Source organism: Ursus americanus, chromosome 10 (assembly GCF_024610735.1).
Source record: "Ursus americanus isolate L20-20 chromosome 10, mUrsAme1.1.p, whole genome shotgun sequence".
NCBI classification, from domain to species: domain Eukaryota; kingdom Metazoa; phylum Chordata; class Mammalia; order Carnivora; family Ursidae; genus Ursus; species Ursus americanus.
Window position 1 is genome coordinate 43,240,845 of NC_142136.1, and position 26,973 is coordinate 43,267,817.

General features: G+C 33.9%; 1 protein-coding gene across 1 annotated transcript in view; it reads right to left on the reverse strand.

The window, feature by feature from the left end:
* TDRD3 (tudor domain containing 3) overlaps positions 1-26,973 on the reverse strand; it is a 163,876-nt gene that overhangs the window by 19,788 nt on the left and 117,115 nt on the right. Inside the window, exons 11-12 of the mRNA XM_087865105.1 lie at positions 16,960-17,810; positions 11,534-11,659 (exon numbers count right to left, since the gene is read on the reverse strand). Coding sequence (XP_087721231.1) covers positions 11,534-11,659; positions 16,960-17,810 — 977 coding nt within the window. The remainder of the gene's footprint in view (positions 1-11,533; positions 11,660-16,959; positions 17,811-26,973) is intronic.

Consider the following 26,973-nt stretch of genomic DNA (forward strand, 5'->3'; position numbering starts at 1 on the left):
CTGGAATTACTGGTTTAAAGGTATGAACACTTTTAAGGTTTGGAAAAAAAAAAAAAATCAGAAGGATCACATCAATCTACACTGCCAGCACCAATGTATGAGGTACTCACATCACTGCATCCTTGCCAGCATGAACATTACCTAATTCTACCCCATTCACTCATACATTTAACACTGTGGTTAATTGTTTCAATTTGCATTTGAATACTACTAGAGTTCAATATTTCTCTCTAATTTTTAGTTATGAAAGATGACACTGCTACTTCAGCAAGAAACCATATTGAGCGTAAGTCAACAGTTCAAGGCTATAAAAATAAAACAAAATGAAATCTTTAAGTTAATCTAATCATGGCATGATTAACTGTTACTGTGCTCCATGATAATTAGGCATTAATGGCAAGCAGTTCACGTAAGTGGCTATTATTACTATTATTTACACATAGCCAGATCAAGCATCCTTAGATTATGGGGAGGGCTGGACCAAGTAGAGGTATAATGTCTTTTTAGGCCCTCATAAAGATCCCTTGATCTGGAACCAGATGTGATCCAGAAGGCAAGTTCTCTTTCTTCCTGAGCTCTACAAAGCCTCTATAAACCAAGCACCCGGTAGAGATCATAGGCATTATAAACAGTTTGGCTTAGGGTGGGCTAGAACCTAATTTACTGAGAAGCAAAGATGAGGCCCAGTCAGATATAACTCAAAGAGCTGACCAAAGAAATGCCTATTAAATCCCTTGCTTCTTCTCTCTATGATGATTCCTCAAGCTAAGCACCCAGGTTTTCAATAAGATTTCTGAAGAACTTTTAAATTCTGAACTATTTCCATCTCCTTCCCCATAGAGAAAAAGAAAGGACTAGAGGCTCAAAGTATTCCCATTTTCCCAGTCAACCTTATTAACTCATGCAGATGTGATCTGGGTAACAGGATTTAAAGGACTTCCCTCTGCCAAAAACCTTTCTCCCCAGCACTGTCTGAATGTCCACGCACTAGATTCTTGACATTACTAAGCACATAGGCGTGTGAAGGGTAAGAAGGGGTAACAGTAATCCACACTTCACTGTGAAATTAATTTAACTAGACTGGTTTTATATTCTTGGAATACTTAACTCTGAAGCATGCAGAGGATAGGAATACGAATTCCAATATGGAGAGGACACAGGGAGAAGCAAAAGGAATTAAGTCACTTTGAGTTGCTTTAAAAATAACATAGCTGAGGACACTATACTATAGAATGGGGAGGAAGGCCAAGCTTTTGATAATAAAAAGGTATGTTTCTATACACCTTGGGAGTTTACAAAGCCCATTTCCGTTGATTATATTACTTAATCCTCAGAACAACCCTGTGCTGAAACTGAGACCCCGAGATATTAAGTAACTTACCCAAAGTCACACAGGTAGTAAGTGGCAGAGCCGGGACTCGACCCAGGTCTTCTGATTCCTCCTGTGCATTTCCAGCTCCCCTGGAGCTGAAGCAGGGGCAAAAAGGGAGGTGGAAGTAATTTGCCCAAGACCAGCCTTGCCCTCTCCCCTTCTTTTAAGGGCCAAGCACAGCAAACATTTAACTCTTGCAGTGACCCCCTTTCATCAAATTCTCTCAGGATACAGCACACAGAATCTGAAAATGTGTCTCAGCCTTGGGCTCAAGAATGGCTGTAAGTAGTAAATGATGTCAGAAGTAATTTTGGCAGTACTTTGCCACTGATGTGAAATTTACTGGAATCTCGAAGTATACTAAATCTCATTTCAGAAAGCAAAACTTATTTTTGTAAATGAAATTATTAAAAGAATTTGTTTGAAATTTTTTGTTTAGCAGTTTCAGTCAAACCTTTCAAATTATACCATTATAAAAATTATTTTGAAAAATATCTAAGAACCAAGATACCAATTCTACATTTAACCTACTCTATGGCCCCCCTTTTTTTTCTATCTTAATGATCTTCCCTCAGCGATTATTTTCACTAAAGCAATTATAATCATTAAAATGGATAGAATATTCAGTCTTTTTATAGCCAATTTTAAGTATTTTCAACAAATTAATAGGAAAGCGTACCTTCTTCTTGAGATGTAAATCTTATGTTCACTTCTAAATTATATCCAAAATGCTTCTAATGTAGCCTTTTATAATTAATTTTCTAGGACAAAATTTAGAGTTTCCAGTCTCTAGTTTCTTGAATAGTTCCTTAATTTTTCTTAGGGTATTATATATTTTATTTTCTGATCTCGATTACTTCCATTTCTAGTAAGTTTTAAACACATTCAGTGAGAAATTTTTATCTTCTTTGCTTATTTCTTAAGAATGCAAGGATATGGTTTAAATCAACTAGGCATATAACCAACTTTTTACCATTTCTAGATCTTTTTGTACTCAGCTATAGTACATTTCAGTCTCTAACTGTCTTTGCATTTATGAGAACTACTATCAGTAGGGCTAGGTGTTAAATAAGCATCAGTTATAATCAGGGATTATAAAAGATCAGCCAGGAATATCAATTTATTTGTGCCCAAAGCTTTTAGAAGCTTTTTGACCTTGAAAAGATGCCCTATTTTACCAGACTTCATTTGAGGATCAGCCTTGTCTGATATGGAACATACCCAATCTAATAGTTAAAAGCCACGTGAAACCTTTAAGATGAATAAAAAGGCAAATATTCAAACATAAAAACAAAAGAGGAAGGGGACAAGGAGGAGGAGTCTGGATAAGGAGGAAGAGGAAAAGGAGAGAAGGGGAACAAAATAGAGGAGAAAGAAATGTTTACCTAGAATAAACAAAAAACTTCAAGTAAGTACTAACACTCTCAAGTTCTCGATATGCCTCTCTTTTCCCTTTGCTTTAAGACTTCAATTCCATATTTTAAAAATCTAATTGTTTTGCACACACAATTCAGGAATTCCTAATAATAATAATAATATTTATATTCTCTGATCACTTCGTGAGGTAAAAAAAAATTAGTGTACTTTTTTCCATGTTATTTCCAGCCTTATTTACATAAGTCTCTTCAAGATAAAAGGATCATTATATTCTCCTAAATCATTCACTAAATAGTACCAAAAATGGCTGCCAATATTAAAAAAAAAGAACACAAGTCTATACATTTTAAAATTTGAACCATACAGAAACAGAATAAAACTGACTCCTAATATCTTACTTTGTATAATAAGCTCTTGGTTAAGCATGATCAAGAGGGCTTCCCCTAATTTCTTAACCACATGATCTGGGAAAAAATGAGCATACCTCAGGCAAGATAAAAATGCCAATAAAAGTTGTTAAAAAGTTAATACTAGTTTCGAAAAGCCAATGTTAGCCTTCCCCACTTACTTTCTTCCCGCTATCCTATTTGTTTAACATGTATAACAAAATTGTAATCAAGAACCATGCCAACAATGGTTCCCAGACTGGACCCATCTCAGTCTGATGGAGGCCTTATTAATATTTATTAGGTGGCTCCTGGAAGGAAAGAAATATATCTTCTACTTCTATCCTTTTAATCCCTTGGGTATATAGGACAATCTATTTTCTAAAGTAGCTTTGCTACAAAAAACATTCAAATAATATTTATTGAAAAACTATCCTATTAAACTGTTATGCTCAGGCTTGATGTCTGACAAAGGACTCTTCAGTAATAAAGGTGACCACCAGAAATACATAAATAATTCAACACATAATTTCTGACCTCCTTCCACTGTTTTAGTTATCAAGCCAGTTCATGTGCTCACTTAAAATTCTAATCCCTTCAAGCTCTAAAAGGACTGGTACTTAGAGTATGTATCTACCGCTTATTTATAGAGTTCCTATGCACTTCCACTAGCTATTATCCAACCATAAATTCTGCCCTTGTTTATAATTATAAGTGTCTGGAAAGGGCAGGTTTCTTAAAATAAGAATTTTCCCCCTCCAGATCACTCAAGTGAGCTCTGGAATTATATCCAAGATTACCAATTCATCTCACTTAACCGCTGTTACCAGGAAAACAAGAACAGGAGCTCAAGAGCAGTTAAGTATAAGAGCTTGCTTATTTTCTAGGAGGTTTTAAACAAGCTTTTAACTAATTAAAACAATATTATTCAGAAGAGTTAGAACATACCAGCATATTAGTAAAAAATCAATATAAGTGTTGAAACAAAATAGAATTTTCGGTCTTTTAGGATTCTCCTTCACTTAAGAATGTTCATTTACCCAGTGGAATTAACTTGCTTTGACACTTTCTTTTGAAATGTCATCTTAACAAAAAAAGGGATTTCACATTTTGCCTTAGACTAGTTTATTGGAGAATAACAAATACAAAACCCAAATAAATGGTGAAAATGCCTTACTGTTGGAACATGTAAATATCATGTGGGTTATTAGGTGAGAATTACAGAGAAGGATAGCAATATTATAAAAGCTATAATGGTAGTCTTCACAAATGACAATTTCTAAAAGTTAATACATAGAAGTTTTCAGAATTAGAGTTAAGTTAAAATAAAATTAAAAGACCAGTGAATTATGTATAATTATATGTAAAATAAGATCTTAATTTTATTTTTATGTAATAAAACACTATTACTAATGACATAAGTACTTAGAAGGGACCTAAAATTTCAGGAATATATTCTGTCCTCTATTTAAAGAAAGGTTAAGAATCTTAAAACACGTTTGAGGAGAAAATTGTCTTTTATATATTTAGTCTCTATTTGTAACATAAAAATAGAATTATGCTACTAATAAGTTTGGAACATCTAAAACAATATATTTAAACATAAATCTTCATCCTATTTTAAAGCTGGGAAATTTACTAGAAAGAAGGTAACAAGATAGCTAAGATCTTTTCCAAAATATATCCCACAGACTTTCTGTAACAGGTTAAAAAAAAAAAAAGAAAGAATTCCACGAGCAAATAGGTTTGTGAAGCAATACACACTATTTTCTCTCTCTTAGAGATTAAAATACAGCACTGATGTGAATGTTCTACTGTAATTTCTAAATAAAAATAATAAAAAATAAAGCACTTTAAGCAAATGAACATAAGCTCATAGATCTAATAAGTGATTTAGCAAGGTTGCAGGATAACTACAAATCACTGATGAAGTAAATTACAGAAGACTTGAACAAATGGAAAAAAACAAAACAAAATAAAATACATATTGTCTTGATAAGTCCCATAATAAAAAAGCACACGTGATTTTTTAACTCAGGATTTTCCAAATTTATTTGGAAAGTGGAACTAATGTTCTCAGAACACACTTCAGAAAACCCTGAGCTAGATGGACTAGACGTTAAAAAATATACACAGAAAATTAGTGACTTCTGTATTCTAATGGTGGTCTAAGTTGCTTACCTAGAGCCTCTTCAATTATGTTTACTCTTAATAAACTACATGAGTTTTCTTTTTTAAGGCAAATAAAATGTACTCACTGTTGTAGTACTTCCTTTCCCTTCTGAATGGAGCTCTCAGTCAATGACAGTTGCTAAGGGAGTTATTTCAAGTCAATGTGTAAAACTCTTGCTAGTAGTTCTCAAGTTTATGGAATGGGAAACTCTATAACACCAGAGTATTTCTCACAAGGAGACATACCCACTCCACTCTTTCCTAGAGATGTGACAGTGAAGCCTACTGCTCATAATTCTAGAATAAACAGTACAGGTCCAGTAAAGTTCAGAAATTAAGATCAGTAGGAAGGGTAATCTATATACATCAAAGTGGTATCAAGAGATACCACCTTCTAAAGGTAAAAAAAAAAAAAAAGCCAAGAGGATACAAGGCTGTTTTGGAAATAGAGTGAAAACTGGGAGAGATGACTAATAAATGAGATGACCAAAGAAAGAATACAGAAAAACAGTATTAAGTAGAAACACAAGATGACCATGTAAAATTAAAAAAGAGAATGGACAACTGACATCTGACTATGGTATGCAATCAAATATGTCTCCCAATTCCCCGTGTAGCCCATCACCATCAAGGTTCACAATCACGGACTTCAAAGATGTGCTGCGGGGGCTCCATCTGAAAGCGAATAAAGTCTGTGGTGCAATGAGCAACATTCTTTTTCTGCTTTTTTAGGTGCAGATGGAAGAGGGACAGAAATTTACTAGAAACTAAAATAGAACTGTGTGCATTTTTTTAATTCAAGAATGCCTCTTCAGATTTATAACAATCTTTAAAATGTACTGACATGAGTGTCTAGTCAAGGCACATGCCCAATATGAGTAACATCTTTGGGAACAGAGAAATAAAACCAAACGAAAATATTCCTCAGATTCATTTATTTTACTAGTTAATTTCCTGTGAAGTGAGTAAATTAGTAAATCTTTTGCATTATATGCGAAGGAATGGTAAAATTCAGTGAGGTTTGAAATTGCAGTTTTAAAAGTCCTGGTAAGTAAACTAAATGAAAAAACAAAAACTGACCCTTGGAAGAAAACAAGGCTCTGTGTGAACAGCTTTCATATCTCCAGTAAAGACTTGTATGTTCTACAACCTCTGGTGGGAATTATGAAAGGCTGGGTAATTGATGAAGAAATAAAGAATATCAAATACAACCAAACTTTATTAAATCAAAGCTTGAAGATATTGCATGGAATCTCCAAATTCCATCACTTGTGATTGAAAATTATGTTCTTAAATGGGGCTAAGCTAGCTGTACAGTTTCATTCTGATTAACTGTTTACAACGCAACAAAATAAAACAAAACACAATAAGCACTGCTCATATGACAATGTTTGAAAGGAAACTTTCCCGAAATATGTCTCGTGGAAGAAAATGTATTTCAGTATTTCAGTGACCTTAATCAACTTACGCTTTTAGTGCAGAAATTTAAGTATGGTAAATTATACCCACTAATTTGTTTAAGAATTTATCAGCAAGAATGAAAAACCTCTGGACTATGACCAAATACGTGCTTGTACTTTTTATTGGATACTAATTGGCAGAACCTCACTGTTACATAATTCTAATTTTCCTTTGAAGTTAATGATTTCTATAACAATTGTTCTCTTTTTAATATCTATTATGATCTTTTGATATAAAATACAAACTAGTTATAGCCTAACTTTATCACTACATCATTAAAATTACTAACATGACCTTGTTCTAATACGTTTAGAATCCATTTTAACTCATTAATTTATGTATCATAACTCTCAATCTCCTTCCTCATTAAATAGTTTAGGGCTTTTTTGGTTATATGTTTCTTTTTAATATTTTTATTAGTGATAGAATAATTTATAGTTTTTTTGTGAACATCATTTGAATTTGAAAAGATAACTTTCAAATGTGCTCCAAGGATGTCATTATAAAATATTGTGCAAAGTTACTTCAAAAGTAAAACTTGAGATTGTTTTTTTTGGAAAGTATACTAAAACTGAAAAAAAATATATCATAATTATTAAAAAAAGAACCCAAACCCTCCTAAAAACAAATTTTACTTTTTAAATAGATAATAACTTTTAAAATAGATAAAATTCATTTAGTCATACTTTTTTCTTCCACATTAATTTTATCTTCAAACTAAGGTGGAATAAAGACCTAAACATTACTTAAATTACAACTTCAGTAAACAAGATTTTTTCCACTTGTATTTTATCTTAAAGCTTCAAGAAGAAAGAAAAAAGACCCTCATGAGATATTTAAGTTTGTTTCACATAACTGGAACTATAACTTTCTTCTAACTTCGTGCAGTGCACAGGGATTTTTGTGTGTTTTGTGCACTAACCTATACCCCTCACCTTCAGCAGTGCCTGACTCCTAATAGACGTATAATGAATATTTGTTGAATAGATGAATACAGAAGAACATTTAAAACAGGATGATCATCTAAAAGATAATAACAATCCATCTGTCCAGAATTAATGCCCAAGATGGTGTGTATGCTAAGGCCTTAGAACTAAGCATTATCTACATAATCACAATTATTTTCATCGGAACAACAACTGAACCAGATCTTTTCCTGATTTTAAGAAACAAGTACTATGAATTTATTAAAAAAAAGAAGTTTAGAAACCAACAAGTTCTAAAACATTTCTTGGGATATAAAAGCCTCCATAGAATCCAGGTCATAAAAATACCTGGAAAATCAAGACTTGACAAGTGTCTCTCCAGGCTTAGGAAAGCGATTCAGAAGCAACTACTCTAAAAACACAAAAGGTTTGTCTCAGCAGCAGCGCCAGGGTATTTTAGAGTAATTCCAAATTGCCTGTGGCATCTTTTTACTGGTTTCCCGGTATTAGTTTTAGAGTTAAAAGGAACCAATTTGGAAAGGGCCTGCAGGAAACACAAATAGCAGTTTGCTCTGGTCCTAATGTTTTCTCATACAGTCATCAGCAATAGAATATAATATTACACTTTTCTTCCTATATAATTTTACACATAATAAGAAACTCCCTAATGCTTCATTTACTTTGGAAAATTAAGGAAAATCATACAATGTTTAAAGAACATTGGGGGGGAAAAGTGAGAGCATTTATCCAGTTAAGAATAAGTTATGAACCCCACACTATGTGGGATAGTTAGAGAGTTCACTATAATAAAGACACTAAATTAAAAGAGAATATTTAACAACAGCTAAAAGAACCAGGTGAAATCTAGCTAGAACACAAAAAAAATCAGGATGACTTACCAAAAAGTTTACTGAATCATTTTGGAGGAAATAAAGTATTTAATCATAACCAGAGCATATATTTTCACCGTCTAAAATACCATCACTCAGTATGTTCTGGAAGTAAAATGATGAGTCCAAATGGAAAGGGAAAATAAGTATTTAGTCTACAGAGCAAAGGTGAATAATTCCTAAACCTCACGAAAAAAACATTAACCCTTAAAGTATTAAATTGATTTTTATTTTAATTTTCCATACAAGAGACTATTAACTTAGTCACTGGGTCTCTTCATATTTCATGCTTTTTATTTAATGATTTATCCTTATGCCTTTAAGAGACAATACAGGCAACTGATTTCTTCAAAAGCTTTTGGTTTATATGCAGGTTTTTGGGTTGTTTTCCCTGAAAACTATTATAAAACTCTTCAATGAACGATAATTGCTACATTTAGGAAAACGAGGTTCTTCCAAAATCTTACACCAATAACAAACACCTTAATAAAAGATACAATATAATTTCACAATTAAAAATAGTGCAAGAGTTAAAAATTAAAAATTACACAATCCATGGTGTGACTGAACAACTATGCTAAAGCTTCTAGAAACTTCACTGTACCTTTGCAGCCCTTTAATTTTTCTAGTGGGACTTACCAATTAGAATTATCTTCTTATTGATCTAGTGAATGTTTGCTTTTGATTAAATTAAAACTTGGCACAATTCCAGTTACAAAAAGAAAAAGTACCCATAGACCCCAACATTAATACTCTTGGAGGCCAAGAGAACTCAACACTAACTCTACATTAAATGTATTGACAACTGCATGCAATCTTTTTCTTCAGGGGCTTTTTATGGATAAAGGCACGTATGTATTTTTTTAAAATGGAGATGAATGAAGATCTGTTAAGCTGGTGGCTTCTGCATGTCAAGGAGATGCTTCTACAAACTCAGTCAGTTATTCAGGCAGATAAAGAAGAATGATCTTGTCCCCAATAACAATGTTAATGATCCAAAAATATCTGTTATATTAATTTATGTAAAATCATAAAATATCAATAATCACAGGAGAAAATATCCAAAATACTTAGTGATTCTATCCTGCTTCTTTCTGTAAAATAGTTGAGGGATCTTATAAAAGATTTTTAAGTTGACTGCAAAAAAGTAAATAGGTAAAAAAACAGAATAAAGCATAGATGAATATTCACAAATGGGTAGGAAGAATATGAAAATATTGTTGTGGTTCAGAATCGCTACATGGGCTGTGACATCTGATAAAGTTATTGTCCAGCTAAATTTACATGGACTTAAAATCAATGATAAAACAACGAGGACTATTAAGGGGGGAAAGGAAAAGTCACTGACTGTAGAAAGAAAATGATCACTCAGTACCAAACACCTTTCAATGGAAGAGCTACAGTGAGGAATGACAAATGTGCTCATCAGTTATGGCCACCCTGAAACAGAAAAAGGAAGTAGAAAAGAGGTGAAGTAAGGAAACTAAATATTTGTCTAGGGAGAAAAGAATAAAATCAATCTCTTATCAAATCCTCTAAAAAATTTAAAAAACCTAAAGCTAAAAACTCTATTTTGACTCTTTGACTGTAATAGTTAAACACACTTGAGAGCATAGTATGAACAGCAAACCAGGACTCATCTTCTCAAAACACAGACTTACTAAATAATTACTCTTACCATCAAAGTAAGATTAAGAGGTATTAATGGAAAAAAGAGAATGAAAATAGCAGTCATATGAGAATCAGAAGGGCAAAGATATGATTACATCAGGTTTCTCCAAGAAAAGACATAAAGTAGATATCGATGGTATTTCAGTCTTTTAGAGAAAAAGTGGCTAAACTTTAGACAATGAGAGTGAGGGATAAGATCTCTTAATTAAACATATGAGCCATTAGTAATATACTATAAAATATGAAATGATAAATTATCTAGAAAATGATAGTTTTTTTTAAATAAAAAGGTAAAGAATAAAGTTCCATGGCCCAAAGCATAATTACTGGTACTAGGCTTTTTGTTGTAGTTTTATTTCTTTTGGGGAGGAGGGATGGGGGGTAGGTGACACTGAGGAGGTGACAGAAAAACATCAAAGACCAAAAACTAAACTAAACTAAAGTCAGCAAACGAGAAAACACTGTACTTCAATGATAAGGCTAATGTCTGGATAATACAATTTCATAGTATATTTTGGTATTTTAGAGAAATAGAAACAAATTAGACTTAAAAATAATATGTTTATTATTAGCTACCTATAAATTGGAGAAAGGAAATAAAAAAATAACTATCTGAAACTAATTTTAATATGCCTTGCCCTCCTGTTTTTCCTGAAATGTAGCTGAGAATCTATCTATATAGTCATATAAGTCCTTATATAAAATGGATTCCCATGAGGCCAATAGTTCTAAATTACATCATCAAAATTATCACAGAGCTTTGACATACATTTGGCAACAAAATCAAATAATTATTAGACAGAGATATTACAGTTAATCTGTACATATACATATGTAAATATATATGTAGTAAATGCAGCATGAATTCATATATAAAGTGTTTTTCTTAATTTGATGTGTAACTAAAATAATAAAGAATATACATGTATCCAACAGAGATTTAAATTTGACAACTGCTGGATGTAATTTAGTCAAATTTAAAGGAACAAACTGGAAAGGAACAAAATATGCATAAAAACTTGCAAACGTAAAAAACGGCACCTATTTCCAAAGCATACTATAACAAAGCATTACACAAGAAAAGTTAATTCCAATGCATTCATTTTTATTGTAGGTCAATGCAATTAATTAGAATCTTACTTTGGGACTAGCCAGTTTTAAGCAAATTCAAAATATTTTTTTCCACTGGCAAATTTTGTATTGCTATGACTAATCTTTTAGAGCTATGTATTTTCTTCAAAATAGCTTATGCCTCCGTACAGAATTTGGATCACGTACCCATGCCTCTGTCTGAATGGGCCTGATGTTGCTTAGTAGCACCTCTTCATAGTTTCCATAATCAATGAATTTAACAACCGCTGTCATACCTGAAGAATGGAGAGCTTCAACTTCTGCTCGGTAAAACTGAGGAGACAAAAACAACTTTTAAATATGACAATTGTCTACAAAGGGCAATATTTGATGGAAACGTAAATGCTCAAGGTGTCACAATGTACATTTTTTTGAAAGCTCATTTTTTTAAGATTAATTTTAGTGAAATACGTATATATGTGAAATGATTACCATCGTAAGTTTAGTTAATGTCCATCACCACACATATTACAAAACTTTTTTTCTTGTGCTGAAAACTTTTAAGATCTGCTCTCTAAGCAACTTTCAAATATACAATATTTGAAAGAAAATTTTTAAGGGAATAATATTTTTAAGAAAGAAAACTTACCTTTAGATAATCACAAATTGGCTAAAAAAAGAGAAATTCTCTCATCCGTATGAGTTCTGACATACACTGATTTCAGGACAGAACGAAGAGTGTCAGTAGAGAATATTCACATGTTAATGGGTGTATAAAGAACTAGTGTTATGTTTTGTTGTTAGCCACTCAAGCCCTCTGACAACATTAGCAGGACAATTCTTATGTTCTAGTCAGAAAATATAACTACGGAGCAATTTATGTAACAAACAGAAATATATGACAAAAATAAATCTCAAAGAAGAAGGCTCACTGCCACAGTCACCACAGGCAGCTGGGGTGAAGTAGGGATATCAGATAAGGAGTAAACACATTACTTATATCCAGGATTTATAGGATTTGACACACTGCAAGACCAGACACATTTATTTTATCAGTTTACCTAGTGTAATTTGGCCCTGGGAACTAATTCACAGTAACAAACTCACAAGGAACTGATTAACATAACAATAACAATTTTTTTCTGTTAAGGAAACTAGAAGTAGGTCAACTAATTGGAGTACTTCTCTACGATAGGTCAACCCACTCAGGACCGAAATTATAGGTCTGAATGTTGCTTAGTGAAGATGAAATGAAAATGAAAAACTATTTACTCTTACGCAATACTTCCTTCAGACTACGGTAGCTGGATGCTCTTATTATAACACTATCTACTCCAACAGTATCTCTTCATAAGCTCACCAGAATCAGAAAATGCTAAAGGCAACAAAAATTCTTATTGTCTACATCTTTTAAAATACGTTATCCTGAGTATACCAGAAAAAGAAAAAAATCTGTTTTTACTGATTAACATCACAAAGGTTATTAAGTTAATCTATAGTGTTTCTTTCCTAGGTCTGCATGCTGGCAAGTTTAGAGATACCATGCTGGAATTTTTCTTTTCTTTCTTTCTTTTTTTGGGGAATTCTTCTTATATTAGAGTTCTTGATATACGTTCACATCTGTCTCTTCCTCCTTTATTTCTTTTTTTCTTCTTTTTTTAAAAAGATTTTATTTATTTATTTGACAGAGACAGCCAGCAAAAGAGGGAACACAAGCAGGGGGAGTGGGAAAGGAAGAAGCAGGCTCCCAGCGGAGGAGCCGGAGGAGCCTGATGTGGAGCTCGATTCCAGAACGCTGGGATCACACCCTGAGCCGAAGGCAGACGCTTAACGACTGCGCCACCCAGGCGCCCCTTCCTCCTTTATTTCTTAACCTCATACTTCCGTGATCTGTGAATTGCTGTATTTCTGGACCTATGCTTCAATTGTAAGCTTCTCAGATAATTATGTCAGTTCTGGTAAGTTCAACAAATAAGAGTCAAAATATACCCTAGGAAAACAAATAAGTTGACATCCTTTTAGAAGCTTAGAGTCTAATAAAAACAACCTGTGTAAAAAAAATGCCTTCTATATAATGTGGAGTGTACTGTACTAATGGTGCAGTGCCACGCACTTAATAAGGCTGAGGAGTTTGGGAAGAACTTGCTGGAGCAGATACAGTCTTCAAGGATGAAGAAGGGTTAGCTCAGTAAAAAAACTGAGGAGGGTGTTCCACAGACATATTTTATGAGACATAAAATATGGAGATGAGTGCAGGAAACTGGAAAAAGTTTAGAGTTAATTATGGCATGATGTGAGAAGGGCCAACCAATAGGAAATCAGATGGGACAAGAAGGTAAGGGCCAGCAGACAGAGGCTCTATATGCCTGCTACAGGCTGTATTTGTTCCACAGGTGAAAGACTTTAACTAGGAAGAATGACATGATATAAGCCCCGGATCAGTGATAGTAGTTTCAATGACAAATTTAAGAGGAATAAGGTTTAAAGCAAGAAAACCATTTGGAGGTTGTTGAAGTATTCCAGTTGAGAGGGCAGAAAGAACTGAAGTAATTATGGCAGTCTAGAGGGAGAAGGAGAATTGTCCCAAATTCCCAAATCCTTCTATGGAAATAAAGGTTGAGAGAAGGCAAGATAGTGTGAAGAGTTTTTTAAATGATAAATTATACAAATTAGCTGATTATCTTCATTATAGCACCATAATGCAATTAAGATTACAGTTTCTTAACGACAGTTATAACTCATGTTTTTCTTAAATCTTTATCTTGGTTGGTCTCTGGTTAGAAAATTGGAAAGTTGACTATTCTTGACAAAACATTTAAAAGTTATCTCTTAATTAGTTGTTTTCAGAAGACAACTAATCCTATCTCTTTCAGAGGGTGAATATTGTTTAATGGTGTAATTAATGGTGTAATTTCAGAGAGCCCACAGTCCCTCACTCTATAATGAAAGTACACATCCAATTAAAATCAAAATAGTCACCTTAGAAGATCATCCAATTATTCTAAGCATACTCTAAAAACTCAAAACATTTTGGGAATTGTTAGGTACTCTTTCACAAACTGTACATTATATTAAATATATTCAGAAAAGGTAACAGATGAATTTAGTATTATTGATTTTCTTGAGATAATTAGTTAAAAGTAAAGCTTCATTAATAATTTCACCAGGTGTTTGAAGAAATTAGGGTAATAGCATAGCCAGAACTATCTGATATATCCCAAGCATCTGATACTTATCAGCTACTCAATTACGGTTTGCTCAGTATTTGTTGAAGAACTTATCTGTTAAGTCTAATATCTGAATATATGTAGGTCTGTTATTATTCTCTGTTGCTTATTTGTATCTCATTCATTTTCTCTCTCCGTATTTTTAATCATGCCTCCTAATTTTTTACAGGATACCAGACATAGCAGATGAAATACAGAAGGGGTTTTAGAAAATGTTATTTTTCACAAAAAGAGGATTATATGTTCTTTTGGCAGCAGATAAGAGTACAAACAGATATCCTTGAGCCTGTAAATGGTTGGTTTTAGGCTTTGTAATGGCTCGTTTGTATTAGTTTTGCACTTACTACTAGGGCATGATCCTTGTGGGATTTCAATATAAAGCATGAATCATATACTAAGCCTTTCGAAAGTTATTGAGCTTGGAACTCCATTTACTTCCTCTGCTCATCAAGATCACCAATAATCTTACATTGTCCAATACCAAAACACATTTTCCATTCTCAGCTTTATCAAACTTTCACAGAAGCAGCTGACACAAGTAGCCACTTCCTCTAAGATAGACACTGTTAGCTCTACAAACCAAGCTGATTTCCAACTACTTCCCTTTTACTTGCCTTTACCATGAGGGAGAAACAGCTAAACATTAGCCTCCCACTACCTAAATCAAATAGTTCCTGTATGTTGGAAAGCAAGTGGTCTAAGTTATAACACTAGGAGTCTGGGTGGTGAGGAACACCTGTACTTGCTTTCCAAGCCTTCCTAACCAGGCAAGAGCCATGTGAAATAGTTCTGACCAGTGAGATTATCTGGTGGTATTTCTGGAAAGGCTTTTGCTTTTCTAGAAGAAAAAAAAAAAAAAAAGACACAGCTAGTGCTGTCTCCTCCCCTCCTTCTAGCCTTGAATAAAAACTCAACAGTAGAGATGCTGCTTCTAGACAGATGCTATCCCACATTCATACAAAAACCTTGTAAGACTACGCCATCTAGTTATACCGCCCTGTACCCCTCTCCCTGCTATCATCAGGAAATATCTAACACCCTTCTTACGCCTCATCATTCACCGAACACAAAAGGGCCCAGTTCCTGATCCCTGGCCCTACTGCATCCTTTTAAAAGATCCAACCACATTCGCTAGCCTGAATTCTAGTTCCCTGAAAACTACAGTTAACTTTGCCTCCACTACTCCTTTTAGCCCAACACAAACTCTCATGGGCACAGCCTTACTTTATCAACTGAAACTACTCTACCTATGAAATATTTATTTCGAGTATTTTTTTCTTTAACTTGATCCTCACATCCACCCATGTCTCCACACTATAACTCCTCTTTTTTTACTATGATCTTGCTGATATCTCCAGTCCCCTACTACTCTTTTTTTCCAGTATAAGTGCCCCCTTCAGAATTAACCAATTAACAGGGTCAACAAGTAATTATGAAATCCCTCCATTGTGGGAGAAGCAGCGCTGCAAGGAAAACTAGACAGACATAGCCCTACCTTCAAGAAACTGAAAATTTTGGTAGGGGAAGGAGATATCAATCTAAGAATCAAAACTAAAAGTACTTACAAACTGTGGTAAGTTTTAGAAAGTGAACAAGGCACTGATTGAAAAAGACAATAGTGAAGGAGGGAGGAGGGGGCAGGGCAAAGAAGACTTCTCCAGGAATTGATGTTGGAGCCAAGCCCTCAAGGACGAGAACAGTTGGTAGAAGAGCATGTTGGGCAGAAGGGAAAATACGTGCAAAGGTCCTTCTCTCTGAGGGTACCTTTTTCCTCTTCCTCCTCCTGTTCTCTGTTGGTCTTCTCCCTCTCAGTCAGATTCTTTTACCTGATCCACTATATTCCTTCATGACCTTATCTATCTTTCCCTTCCCTTTTCTCTATGATTTCTTGCTTTCTACTGTAGCCAGCATATAACGTAGAACTAAAGAATGTTTAAATTATTGGCTTAATAATTATCATTTATTGTTAGCTAAATAATTAACCTTTCTGTTCTTATTTTTTTAAGTAGGCCAATTGCATATTTTCTTTAAGTTAAATGAAATCTGCAGAATTTAACTCTGTGCCACTCAACTCATTTTCTTCCTTGTGAATCAGTGTAACTTGAATAGAAAGAAAAGCAAACATTGACAGTTCAGTTGATGATAAAATGAAGTAACTGATCAACTTCACTTAGTTACTTTTAAATACTGTTCTGAATACAATCTAAAAATCAAACCTCCCTAAGCATCCATAAAGAATATTAAATATTTTATTTTTCCTCTTTTATAAATTACATATCTATAAGTCTGTTAAACAGTTACGGCTATAGAATGAAACTCACAGTCCCAAAGTAATGGTCTTCTACAGTCTCACTAGAAGGTGACATTTAATAATATTAGTATATGATAACTTTAGAGCATGCATACCTTGTTGTCTTCCCAATAAAGTGCAAAACATTCATCTCCAGGTTTCCACAATTTTGTATACTCCATAGGAATAGATGATTCTAGTACTTTTTCTGGTTTAATTGGCCCAGATCTTCTTTTGGGCCCACTATTGTAAAATACTTTATCATCATAGGGTGTAGCTGTGATGGGTCCTGCTGGCTTAATAGGTCCTACTCGCCTGCCCTTCATTGGCATGTCTGTCTCTCCATTTGGAACACCAATGAAACTATTAGTTCGGACAGGATTCTGGAAATCAGTATTTACATTAAAATGTTTTTCAATTTTTACACCACTGAAAGCTTCGTTATTTATTGTTCGTGGTTTCCTGTCATAAAAATGATCAGGATTTGCTGTTTGGTTTTCTCTTTTCCCACGTTTTTGATTATTATAATCAGTGGATTCTTGAGGAAGTGGATTTTCTTTTGCCTCTGCATAGGACGGACCTTTTCCTGATCTGCTTTGCATGGAGTTATCCTTTTTTTTAAAAGCACCATCATTGTGCTGAGAACTTAAAGGGTATGAAGTATCTTTAGTTCTGTCATATCTAGAATAGGGTCTATCACACTTGATTCTCTCTTCAGCCCATACTTCAGATCCTGAAGAAGTACTTGGTCTTTCAGAACCTCTGTTTCTAGGTAATCCACTGCCTTCTAAAATTGACTTTGGATTTTGGGTGTCTCTTTGAAAACGAGGAGGTTTCTCATTTCTTGGCTGTCTGGTATCATTTCGAGGAAGATATCTTGGTTGATTATTATCTTTGACTCCATTTTGCTCAGTATGTGACAATCTGTGTTGTCCCTGATGAGACTGCTGCGGCTGTGATTTAGGTTCTGAAAAGTAAAAGTTTATTGTATACATATTAAATGAAGACTCTGCATTAGTACTGAATTATTTAAAAATACCTAAAAATTATATTAATACAAATTATCAAACTACTTATTCTAACATCTTCCACTATCTTCCCACCTCATTATCATAATCCCTCTCTGCTTCCTTAGAGTTCTGTGTTTCTAAAGTACAGTTTTCCTGGTCAGCCACATTAGTGAAGGAAAGCAATGATATGAACCATGAGAAAATGGTGGATAATCCAAAAGGAATTTGGCTTTGTCCTTGAATGTTTACATTCTTATAATATAGCTATCTATATGTGCTATTCTGGTAATTCATTTCCCAAGACACTAATGAAACAGAATTGCAAACTGCTAAGAAGCTGCTATGAAACCGCACAAGTACATCCCTTGCTCAACTCCTTCCTGAATTCCACTTCAGTTTAAATCCATATGCTATCAGGGTCAGTCAAGTTCTAGCCTTGGCAAAAATGTTACTCCTCAAATCCGTCTGGAACTGGAATTGTTAAGTGTTTAGATTACGAATAGATACCCTACCACAGAAAAGAATAAATAAATTTTTTGACTTATTGAAGTAATTAAGAGCAGGTACTACTTGGAAATACAGAAAAAAAATGTCCAAAATGTGATTAAGCTTAATAGTGCAGATAATGTCCAACTAGTAATCCAAAGCAGTAACATGGTAAATATATACTCATAGATAATTTAATGGCTGTATTTCATGTAGTGATTTTTATTCTATTTCAATCTGTAACTTGTCATTTACACTTTCTTCTTCCATTGTTTCATACAGCATGTCTACAACCTTATTACTAAGCATATTGACTGGTCTTTGGTGTACATGTCTTGTTTCTCTTGTCATACACAAGGGTCACAATATTTCTCAACAGTGGCACTACTGACACTTTGGGTGGGATGCTTTCCTGCTTTGTAAGAAAATTAACCTTTCTGACATCCAGGCACTAAATGCCAAAGCATCCTCCCTAGTCACTGTGATGACCAAAACTGTTTCCATACATTTTCAAACACCCACTGGAGGCAAAGCTTACCAGCTAAGATGTCTCAAACAACAAAGATAAAGAGAAGAACTCTAAAAGTTCCCGAGTGACAAAACAAGTCACAGACTGAAGATCAAGACTCAAAATGGCAAGAAACTTCTCATTAGAACCACTGGAAGCTAAAGCCAACCTAATAGGCTTTACATGTCTTTGAAATTAAAGGAAAATTATTTCCTAAGTACAATTCTATACCCAGCCAAATCATCCATTAATTTTGACAAAGAATACACATTTTTTGAAATATGCAAGATCTCAAACAGTAGCCAAGACAATTTACAGAGTTATTTTTTAAAAATCACCCTTTCCCAAGATTTGCTTTATAAATACAACACAAATACCTTATTTTTAACAACTGTAGTCAATATTATAACTTTTCTTTAGAGAGAAGAAAAATGGTCACCTTTAGTTTCTGCTGGCACTATTATCCAGGAGTAGTAATTTAGGGAAACAAAAATAGTGAACATAAGCAGGACACAAACGAGCATTTTCAGCAGAAAGCATGTACTGGCATTTGTTCCAGTCATTCTTAAAGAATAAAAACAGCAGATGCCTTTTGCTGACTATCTGCTATGTATCAGGCACCATGCACCAGCACCTTATACACATTATCAATAGTCCCCACAGTAGTCTCAAGATACAGATGCTATAAGATTTATGTAATAGAGAGAGGTCCCTTGTACAGTGCATTGAAGAAAATTTTCAGCCTCCCAAACAAGTCAAATATGAAGGTATTTTATTTGCTGTCATTTAGGTTTGAATAGATATTTGAGAAGTAATAAGCATTTTAGATCTGCTATGTTTAGGAATCACTTTTTAAGCTATTCCAGTTAGGGCCACCAATATTTATGACAGTCAGGAAGTACAAATAACTTAGGTCATCACAAGAGTAACTGAGTATCCTGGACTACAGATAGGGATCTGGATAACCACGTATACAGAATGCAGGTGTGGGAGAATTTGATTTCAGTTCTTCTAAAAGAAATAAAAGGACAACATTTCCATATTTGTTTGATGATGTACATTAGATTACAGAATAAAAGAATTTACTAATTTTGAATATACTTCATCTCTATTATTATGCTAACATAATAATAGTGAGAAGAACCCATAAAGAAAATTATTTTTTAAAATAAAAATTGCTCTTAGAAATAAATTAAACTTAATAAGGCAGAAAATACAATTGTGCTTTTAAAAGAACATAGTTTTCAGATACATCCATTTTTTTCAAAAATTAAATAACAGTAAGCCAAGAAGGGAAGGTCCTTAAATGTTTCATCATTCTTGAATGTCCTTAAATCCAGTATCTTTTCTTAGGTTGTTAAGTAATGAAGTGAGGTACAAAGTTAAGTATTTTGAAAGTGAGCTAACCTATTAAATAAATAACAGAATATGCCTAATGACTAAAAGTAGAAAATGTGATTTTAAATAAATTAAGAAATAGCCCAAAAATCAAATAGAAATCTCCTCTGTTCTCCACTCAGAATCTAGTTGCTCTCTGCCACACTTCAGAAGGCATGATGTTTTCAAACCACCCAAAATACTACTCAACACTACAGGCCAGGTCTAGTAATAAATATACTAAGATATTTTTCTATATAGGCAGTGTAGTAAAAGGCAGAGTTGTTTTTTCTTTTAATGACCTGAAGAAGAAACATGAAACAAAAACATATAGAAATTGGTAACATTTAATATTAAATAGGAGAAAAAAAGGGGAGATTAGCAAAAATAACAGAAAAATTCATCAAAAAATGTATAAAAATGTGAAAACATCTAAAAGATCAAAGCCCCCCCCTTTTTAAAAGTAGGCTCCACACCCACTGTGAGGCTTGAACTCACGACCCTGAGGTTGAGAGTTGCATGCTCCACTGACTGAACCAGTCAGGAGCCCCTAAAAGATCAAAGTCATAAAAGCTCATATGGAGAAACTAATAAAAGATTGCTGTATGAATTCAGTCTGACTTGTGATAAAATGTTCCTATCATCCCAGATCATGAGTTTCAAATATATGCTTATAAGATAATTGATTACAATGTTTTACATTCCCACGATTTGAAATGCAAGGGTCATTAAAAATGAATTTATTAATTGCCACAAATTATTTGGGTTTGTATATAGGAATGTCCTGAATTAATCAAGCATCTTAAAATATTAATATTTCTTCATTGAATATACATTTTCCAGTCATAGTTGTACCTGTATTTTATAGTAAAAAATCAGGTACATTTTGTTTCCTAAGATGATTCTTCAATAAATTCTGGGTTATCTACCAGAAGAAGTGACGTAATATTTATTAAGATTTTACTATGTGCCTGACTCTACTCTGAAGGTCTTTTGCCTACATTATTTCATGTAATTCTCACAAGCACCCTGAAGAGCAATATTGTCTTTATTTTACAAATAAAGAAACAAAGGCTAGAAGCTAGAGAACGTTGACGCCAGAATTTATACTCAAATCTAACTGAAGCCACTATTTTCCACTATGCCAAGCTGCCTGCCCAGAGAAAACAAAACAGAATGCAATCAAAAACATGTTAGCCACAATTTTATTGCCTACATCTGTTCATTTCTGGTGAGATGCAGAAATCACAAAGGCTTTTTCCCAATCCCTGATGGGCCAAAAAAATAAATTTGGATACCAGGAAAATTTGGATACTACCAGAATCCTGACGTAAAATTAACAGTCTCTTTCATTAATACAGAAAAAAACTAAAACCCTTATTGAGAGTTGGACTGGTATTTGGAATCTCACAAACGACAGAGATAGTAGTGTGTAGGGTACAGCCTCTGGAGAAGGGCTGCATAGGTTGTACCACAGCTCTGACACTTAGTGGTTTTGTAATTTTCGACAAGATAATAACTTTTCTGAGCCTCCTCTTCAAGATAGGGATAACAACAGAGTCTACCTCAGAGGATTAACTAAGTTAATACATGCAGAGTACTTAGAACAATATTTGGCTTTAATAAGCACACAGTAAATGTGAGCTGTCATTGTTATGATTATGATTATTACTGGCATTATAATAATGCAAACAAATTTAAACAATACTTGAATGATAAGCTGCTCCTATTTACATATCTCCCCTATCACCAACCCCTACCTTTAGTTAGGATCCTTACCTTGCTTTATTTTTATTTATTTATTTTTTTTGTTTGCGTTTGTTTTTGCTGTTGTTGTTGAAAATAGGGCAGAAAGAATGCTTTAGTAAAAACTTCACTGTCAAATTATAAAAATCATATTATAGAGAAAATTCAGATAGATCAGAAAATCAAAATCTTACTGTTTTTCACTTAAAATATTATAAACATTCTCTAGATAAAATTCTCTTATATACCCTTTAAAATTTTTCTATATTAAAAAGTACTAAGAATTACTTTAAAAAGTAAAAATCACTCATAATCCTATCATAAATAATACAAATAGAATGAAAGTACTACCTTCTGCCTACCCAAGCCCACCTCTAGGGATAGCCACTATTAACATTTTCAGAGGTTATTCTTCCTTTTTATATAATTCATATAGACATATCTATGCATATTCTATATATTTTTAAACAAAAAAGCAGACTCATGCACATCTCAACAGCTGCTGTATACTTTTTAAATCAACTATGTATCAAGGCCATCTTTCCATGCCCAGAGGTATCTCACTCATTTTGATACTCCATGTTCTTTTTTTTTTTTTAAAGTGGTGTACTTTAAATATTATTATGTATTAATCAAATTGAGGGTGGAGTGTAAGTCTTACTCAGCATTGTTTTTTCCAGTGCCTAGGTATAATACAGTCAAACAAATGGTATTCAGTAAGTATTTACTGAAAGAAAGATGTAGTTACTAAAAACAGTGGGAATGGAACAAGCTTCTAAGTTCAAAATCATTACCTGTTTAACACTGTCACCTGGGCTCACCGAAGGGCGCAACACTGAAATGGAAAATACACTTTCTGCCTTACTTTCCTTCAGAAAGGTTTGCATTCAAGCACACTGGGACAGAGTTAGACTGAGTTCAAGTGATATTGCACAGCATAGAAAACACTGAGCTCAAGCCAAATAAATTCATTCTCCCACTTCTGAGTGATGTGTCTTTGACAAAGTCAGAAAGACCTCCAGTTTCTTCATCTGTAAAGTGTGGATAATTATATTTATTACAAGATTATGGTGAAGAATCAATTAGAAAATAGTTGTGAAAATGCTTTTCTCATGGCCCGGATGAGGTCTTTGGAATTAGACCGACAACTGGAATTAAATCCCAGTCCTACCATCGAGCAGCTGTGTGCTTCCTACCCATTTTCTTCATTCAGTTATTCAGTTATACTATAGTTAAGTGAGCACGGACTCTGGACAAGTGTCAACACTGGACAAGCGTCATTATATACAAAGCAGTAGTAAGACTCATGCTCTCTCTATCCTGTGTTGCTTTAGGTAAAATGGGAAGAAGCAGACAACAAATAAGTAAATAAACTAATAACACAGTTTAAAATTGTGATAATGACTAAGAGGGAAATACATAGACTTTTATATAAAACTGGGAGGAGTGGGAGTATACCAGTTTAGGAGGAAAAGTTCTCTGTGTGCTTTGGCTGTGCGCTAAAGAATGAGAAGCAATACAAAGTCACGAAGAGTAACCAAGAAGGAACAGCACACACAAAAGTCCTGGGCTGGAAACTTGCTTCATGAAGACGTGTTCCTGAAAAAACCCTTGCAGGTACAATTTTAGGTAAAAACACAATCACCACTAATTATTAATTTCAAGGGGGGAAAAGGTTATATATACTAATATCCCAAAATTGATGTCCATTATGCTATGTAAAAACAGCAAATCCCAGCGGTGCCTGGGTGGCTCCGTCAGTTGGGTGTCTGCCTTCGGCTCAGGTCATGATCCCAGGGTCCTGGAATCAAGCCCCAGCGTTGGGCTCCCTGCTTCTCCTTCTCCCTCTGCCATTCCCCCCGCTTATGCTCTCTGGCTTTCCCTATCTCTCTGTGAAATAAATAAGTAAAATCTAAAAAAAAAACACAAACAAAAAATAAAAACAAAACCCCCAGCAAATCCCAGAATAAAAGGACACAAAAATGAACATTAGTAATCTGACATGGCATTTTTCTTTTGTGACTCAAAGATATAATTTTGTTATTCTCATGATATTATTTCATAATTGTGACACACATTAAGCTTAAGGCTAAGCTCACAAATAAACCAATTTATGATACTCAATGTTCACAGAATTAATCCTTTTGTATCTCAAAACCCCTTTAAAAACAGAGACAAAAGTCAATGCAAAAATGGAGGGCGTGAAGCATAAAATCATTGCTGCTATAAATTAACAAATGTGAGAATGCTGAGAAAACACACAACCTGCATTAGTGATACAGTTGCAAAGATGCCCCTTCTCCAGTCATACTCAAAAAGGCATGCAAGTCTAAGCCAGCCCTTACGAATGCAAAAGAAAAAAAAAAAGTTTAGTTCAGGGAGTACATAAAATTCCTCGTATAGTTAAAAGACCAAATGAACTTAGCTCAGGGTACAACTATAATAACATTCCCATTTTACAAATAAGGAAGTTGGAGAAGCTTGACCAAGGTCGTACAACTAACTAGGGTAGAGCTGGGATTAACCAAGCAGTCAGGTTCCAGACTCCACTATTAACTTCCCTGCTACCTCTCCTCAACAAAGATACCACTGTGCTAGTAGCATTAAATCATTAATAATCGTGAGTCATTTTCAGTATTTCCTCATGGAACACAGGTTAGGATTACCATAAAAATATTTTTGCCAGGTTAAAAAAAAGCACTATCTGTACAAATCAATTCATTAAGTGAGAATACATTTTGTTTAACTTGGCTGATTTTCCTTCTTTTCTTTATAAACAAATTGCAGGAATATGGCTACATCACACATTTCATATGTCAAATATGCCACTGGATTAATTTAATTTTTCTTCTACCTCTCAACACATTAAACACAAATTTTGTAACGTCCTCTCCAGAGGGCATTTCTAGCCACAATTTCGCCTTTTCTCCATCAGTAACTAACAGACACTTGAAAACAGAGTTTCGCTTCCTGGTAAATGAGAAGTCTTGTTCTGAGTGTTTTCAGTGTATTATGATCACACACGCGTCCATCCCTGTACAGTGCCTGACATGTCCCAGGAGTGTTCCCTCTAGCCTCTCTTCGGTTCTCAGCTTGGATTTCACTTTTTCTGGGAGATCCTTCTCCCCCAACCCCACAGAGACTGAGCCAAGCACCCTCGATCTGTGCACAGCAATGTACACACTGGCACAGAACTGCCAGAATCTCTCTCCTATGCTAGACTTTAAGATCTCTGAACTGTGTTCTTTTACCAATATATCCCTTCTAGCATAGTACCTGCCACATGGTAAGCCTCAAGTTAATATTGTGGAATGAATAAATGATTATTCACTATTTCCCAGACTGAATATGCACTCTTATGAAGAAAAAACCATTTTAAAAAAATAAAGGTTTTTTTTTTTTTGGTAATTACTACTGTCTATTCATACCACCATGGTAACATAATCTCTTGTAATCTGTATTTTCTAACAACTTCAAGAAGAAAAAACATTTTCTGGGTCACCCCCTATGGGTATAATGCTTTTTTCCTCTAATGAAGGAGCATTAAAGAAGATGAGGTAATGGGGTATGGTGACATTGTTTCGTGGAGCCTAACATGTTCCCTGCAGTTGCTCCATTTTACCTGAGTCATCAGAGCTCTTAATCCCAATGCATTAACCCTAAACTATAAAGAACCATTCCTTATTTCTTTCCATGCAACCAACTCTGATACCAAAATAAGCACTGTCAGTCATACTTCTGTGTTTCTTATAAAACTCCTCTCAAACTGGATTATTTCGTCTTCCTAGCCCATCCTGGACATATAAGAACACAAGAATTTTTAATCAAATGAGGTACTGCAGTCTTACTATCATCCCCATATTACTCCCTGCCATTAATGCCTTTAGTTCAATTGTGCACTAGTGGACTTGGTTAAGTCAGGTAACACTCCCTGGTTAATAAGCTGGGCATTTATACAGGAGGTGCTAAACTTGTGAGTCAGAAACCATTTAGAAATAACAATTTATATTATCTTTGCTTTAACTTAAATATCAATGTTTACTGCAGAAAATATAATGGAAATACCAACAAAAATGTCACTTATTATCAAACTTGTAAAAACTGAAAGGATGATGTGTCAAAACAACTAAAACTCTCACACAGGAAACATCAGTCAAATGTAAGAAACTAAACTTAACTTGTGTGATCTTTTCTTCCAAGCTGATTAATATTTTCCAGGATCATGAACATGATAATTTTAGACTCCATATTATCTTTGTAACACATTTCTTGCAAATTTCACAGAAAACTACAGCAAAACAAAAATGAGAACTCTTACAACTTGAAGCCAAAATATACTAGTGAAATTTAAAGCTACTTTATTTTCAGGTACAACAAAGTTAAAGTAAAGAGGATTTTTATAAAGAAAAAGCAAAGGAATGTCCACTTATGGCTAGAATACGATTTTTAAAAAGCCATAGTACCACGGTACAACAGGTTACCTACTGATGTCTAAAATGATTCAAGGTGAATAGCTGAAACTACTGCAGATTAATCCTCCAACAAGTAAAACAAAACAGAAATAAATCATTAAAGGTATTTGTTACAAAAAGCTGGTCTCAACTGACTAGTACATGAATTCACATCATATCTGAAGTATAACACTCTCTAATATTTCTATGTCTACATTTCAGCCATTTTATACTTAATTTTTTTTACCTCAAAAATTTCAATGATACAAATCAGGGCTGTTTGTATAAAATATCTCTAAATGTTGTGTATATTCTGTAATGACCACAGAATTCTTTGGCTCTGAAAATCTGTCTATCAGCTCAACATTTATATACTTGTTTCCTCAATAAAAAATTATTTCCTCTACAAATATATTCTGTATGAATTCTGACTTAGATTATAAAATATAAGACCAGGGATTATGTCCCATGCCTTGCAGGTACATATAAACACAAGTAGTTATTAAATGACTATGTTATCCATGTTTATAAAAATAAAATGTAACCTGTTAA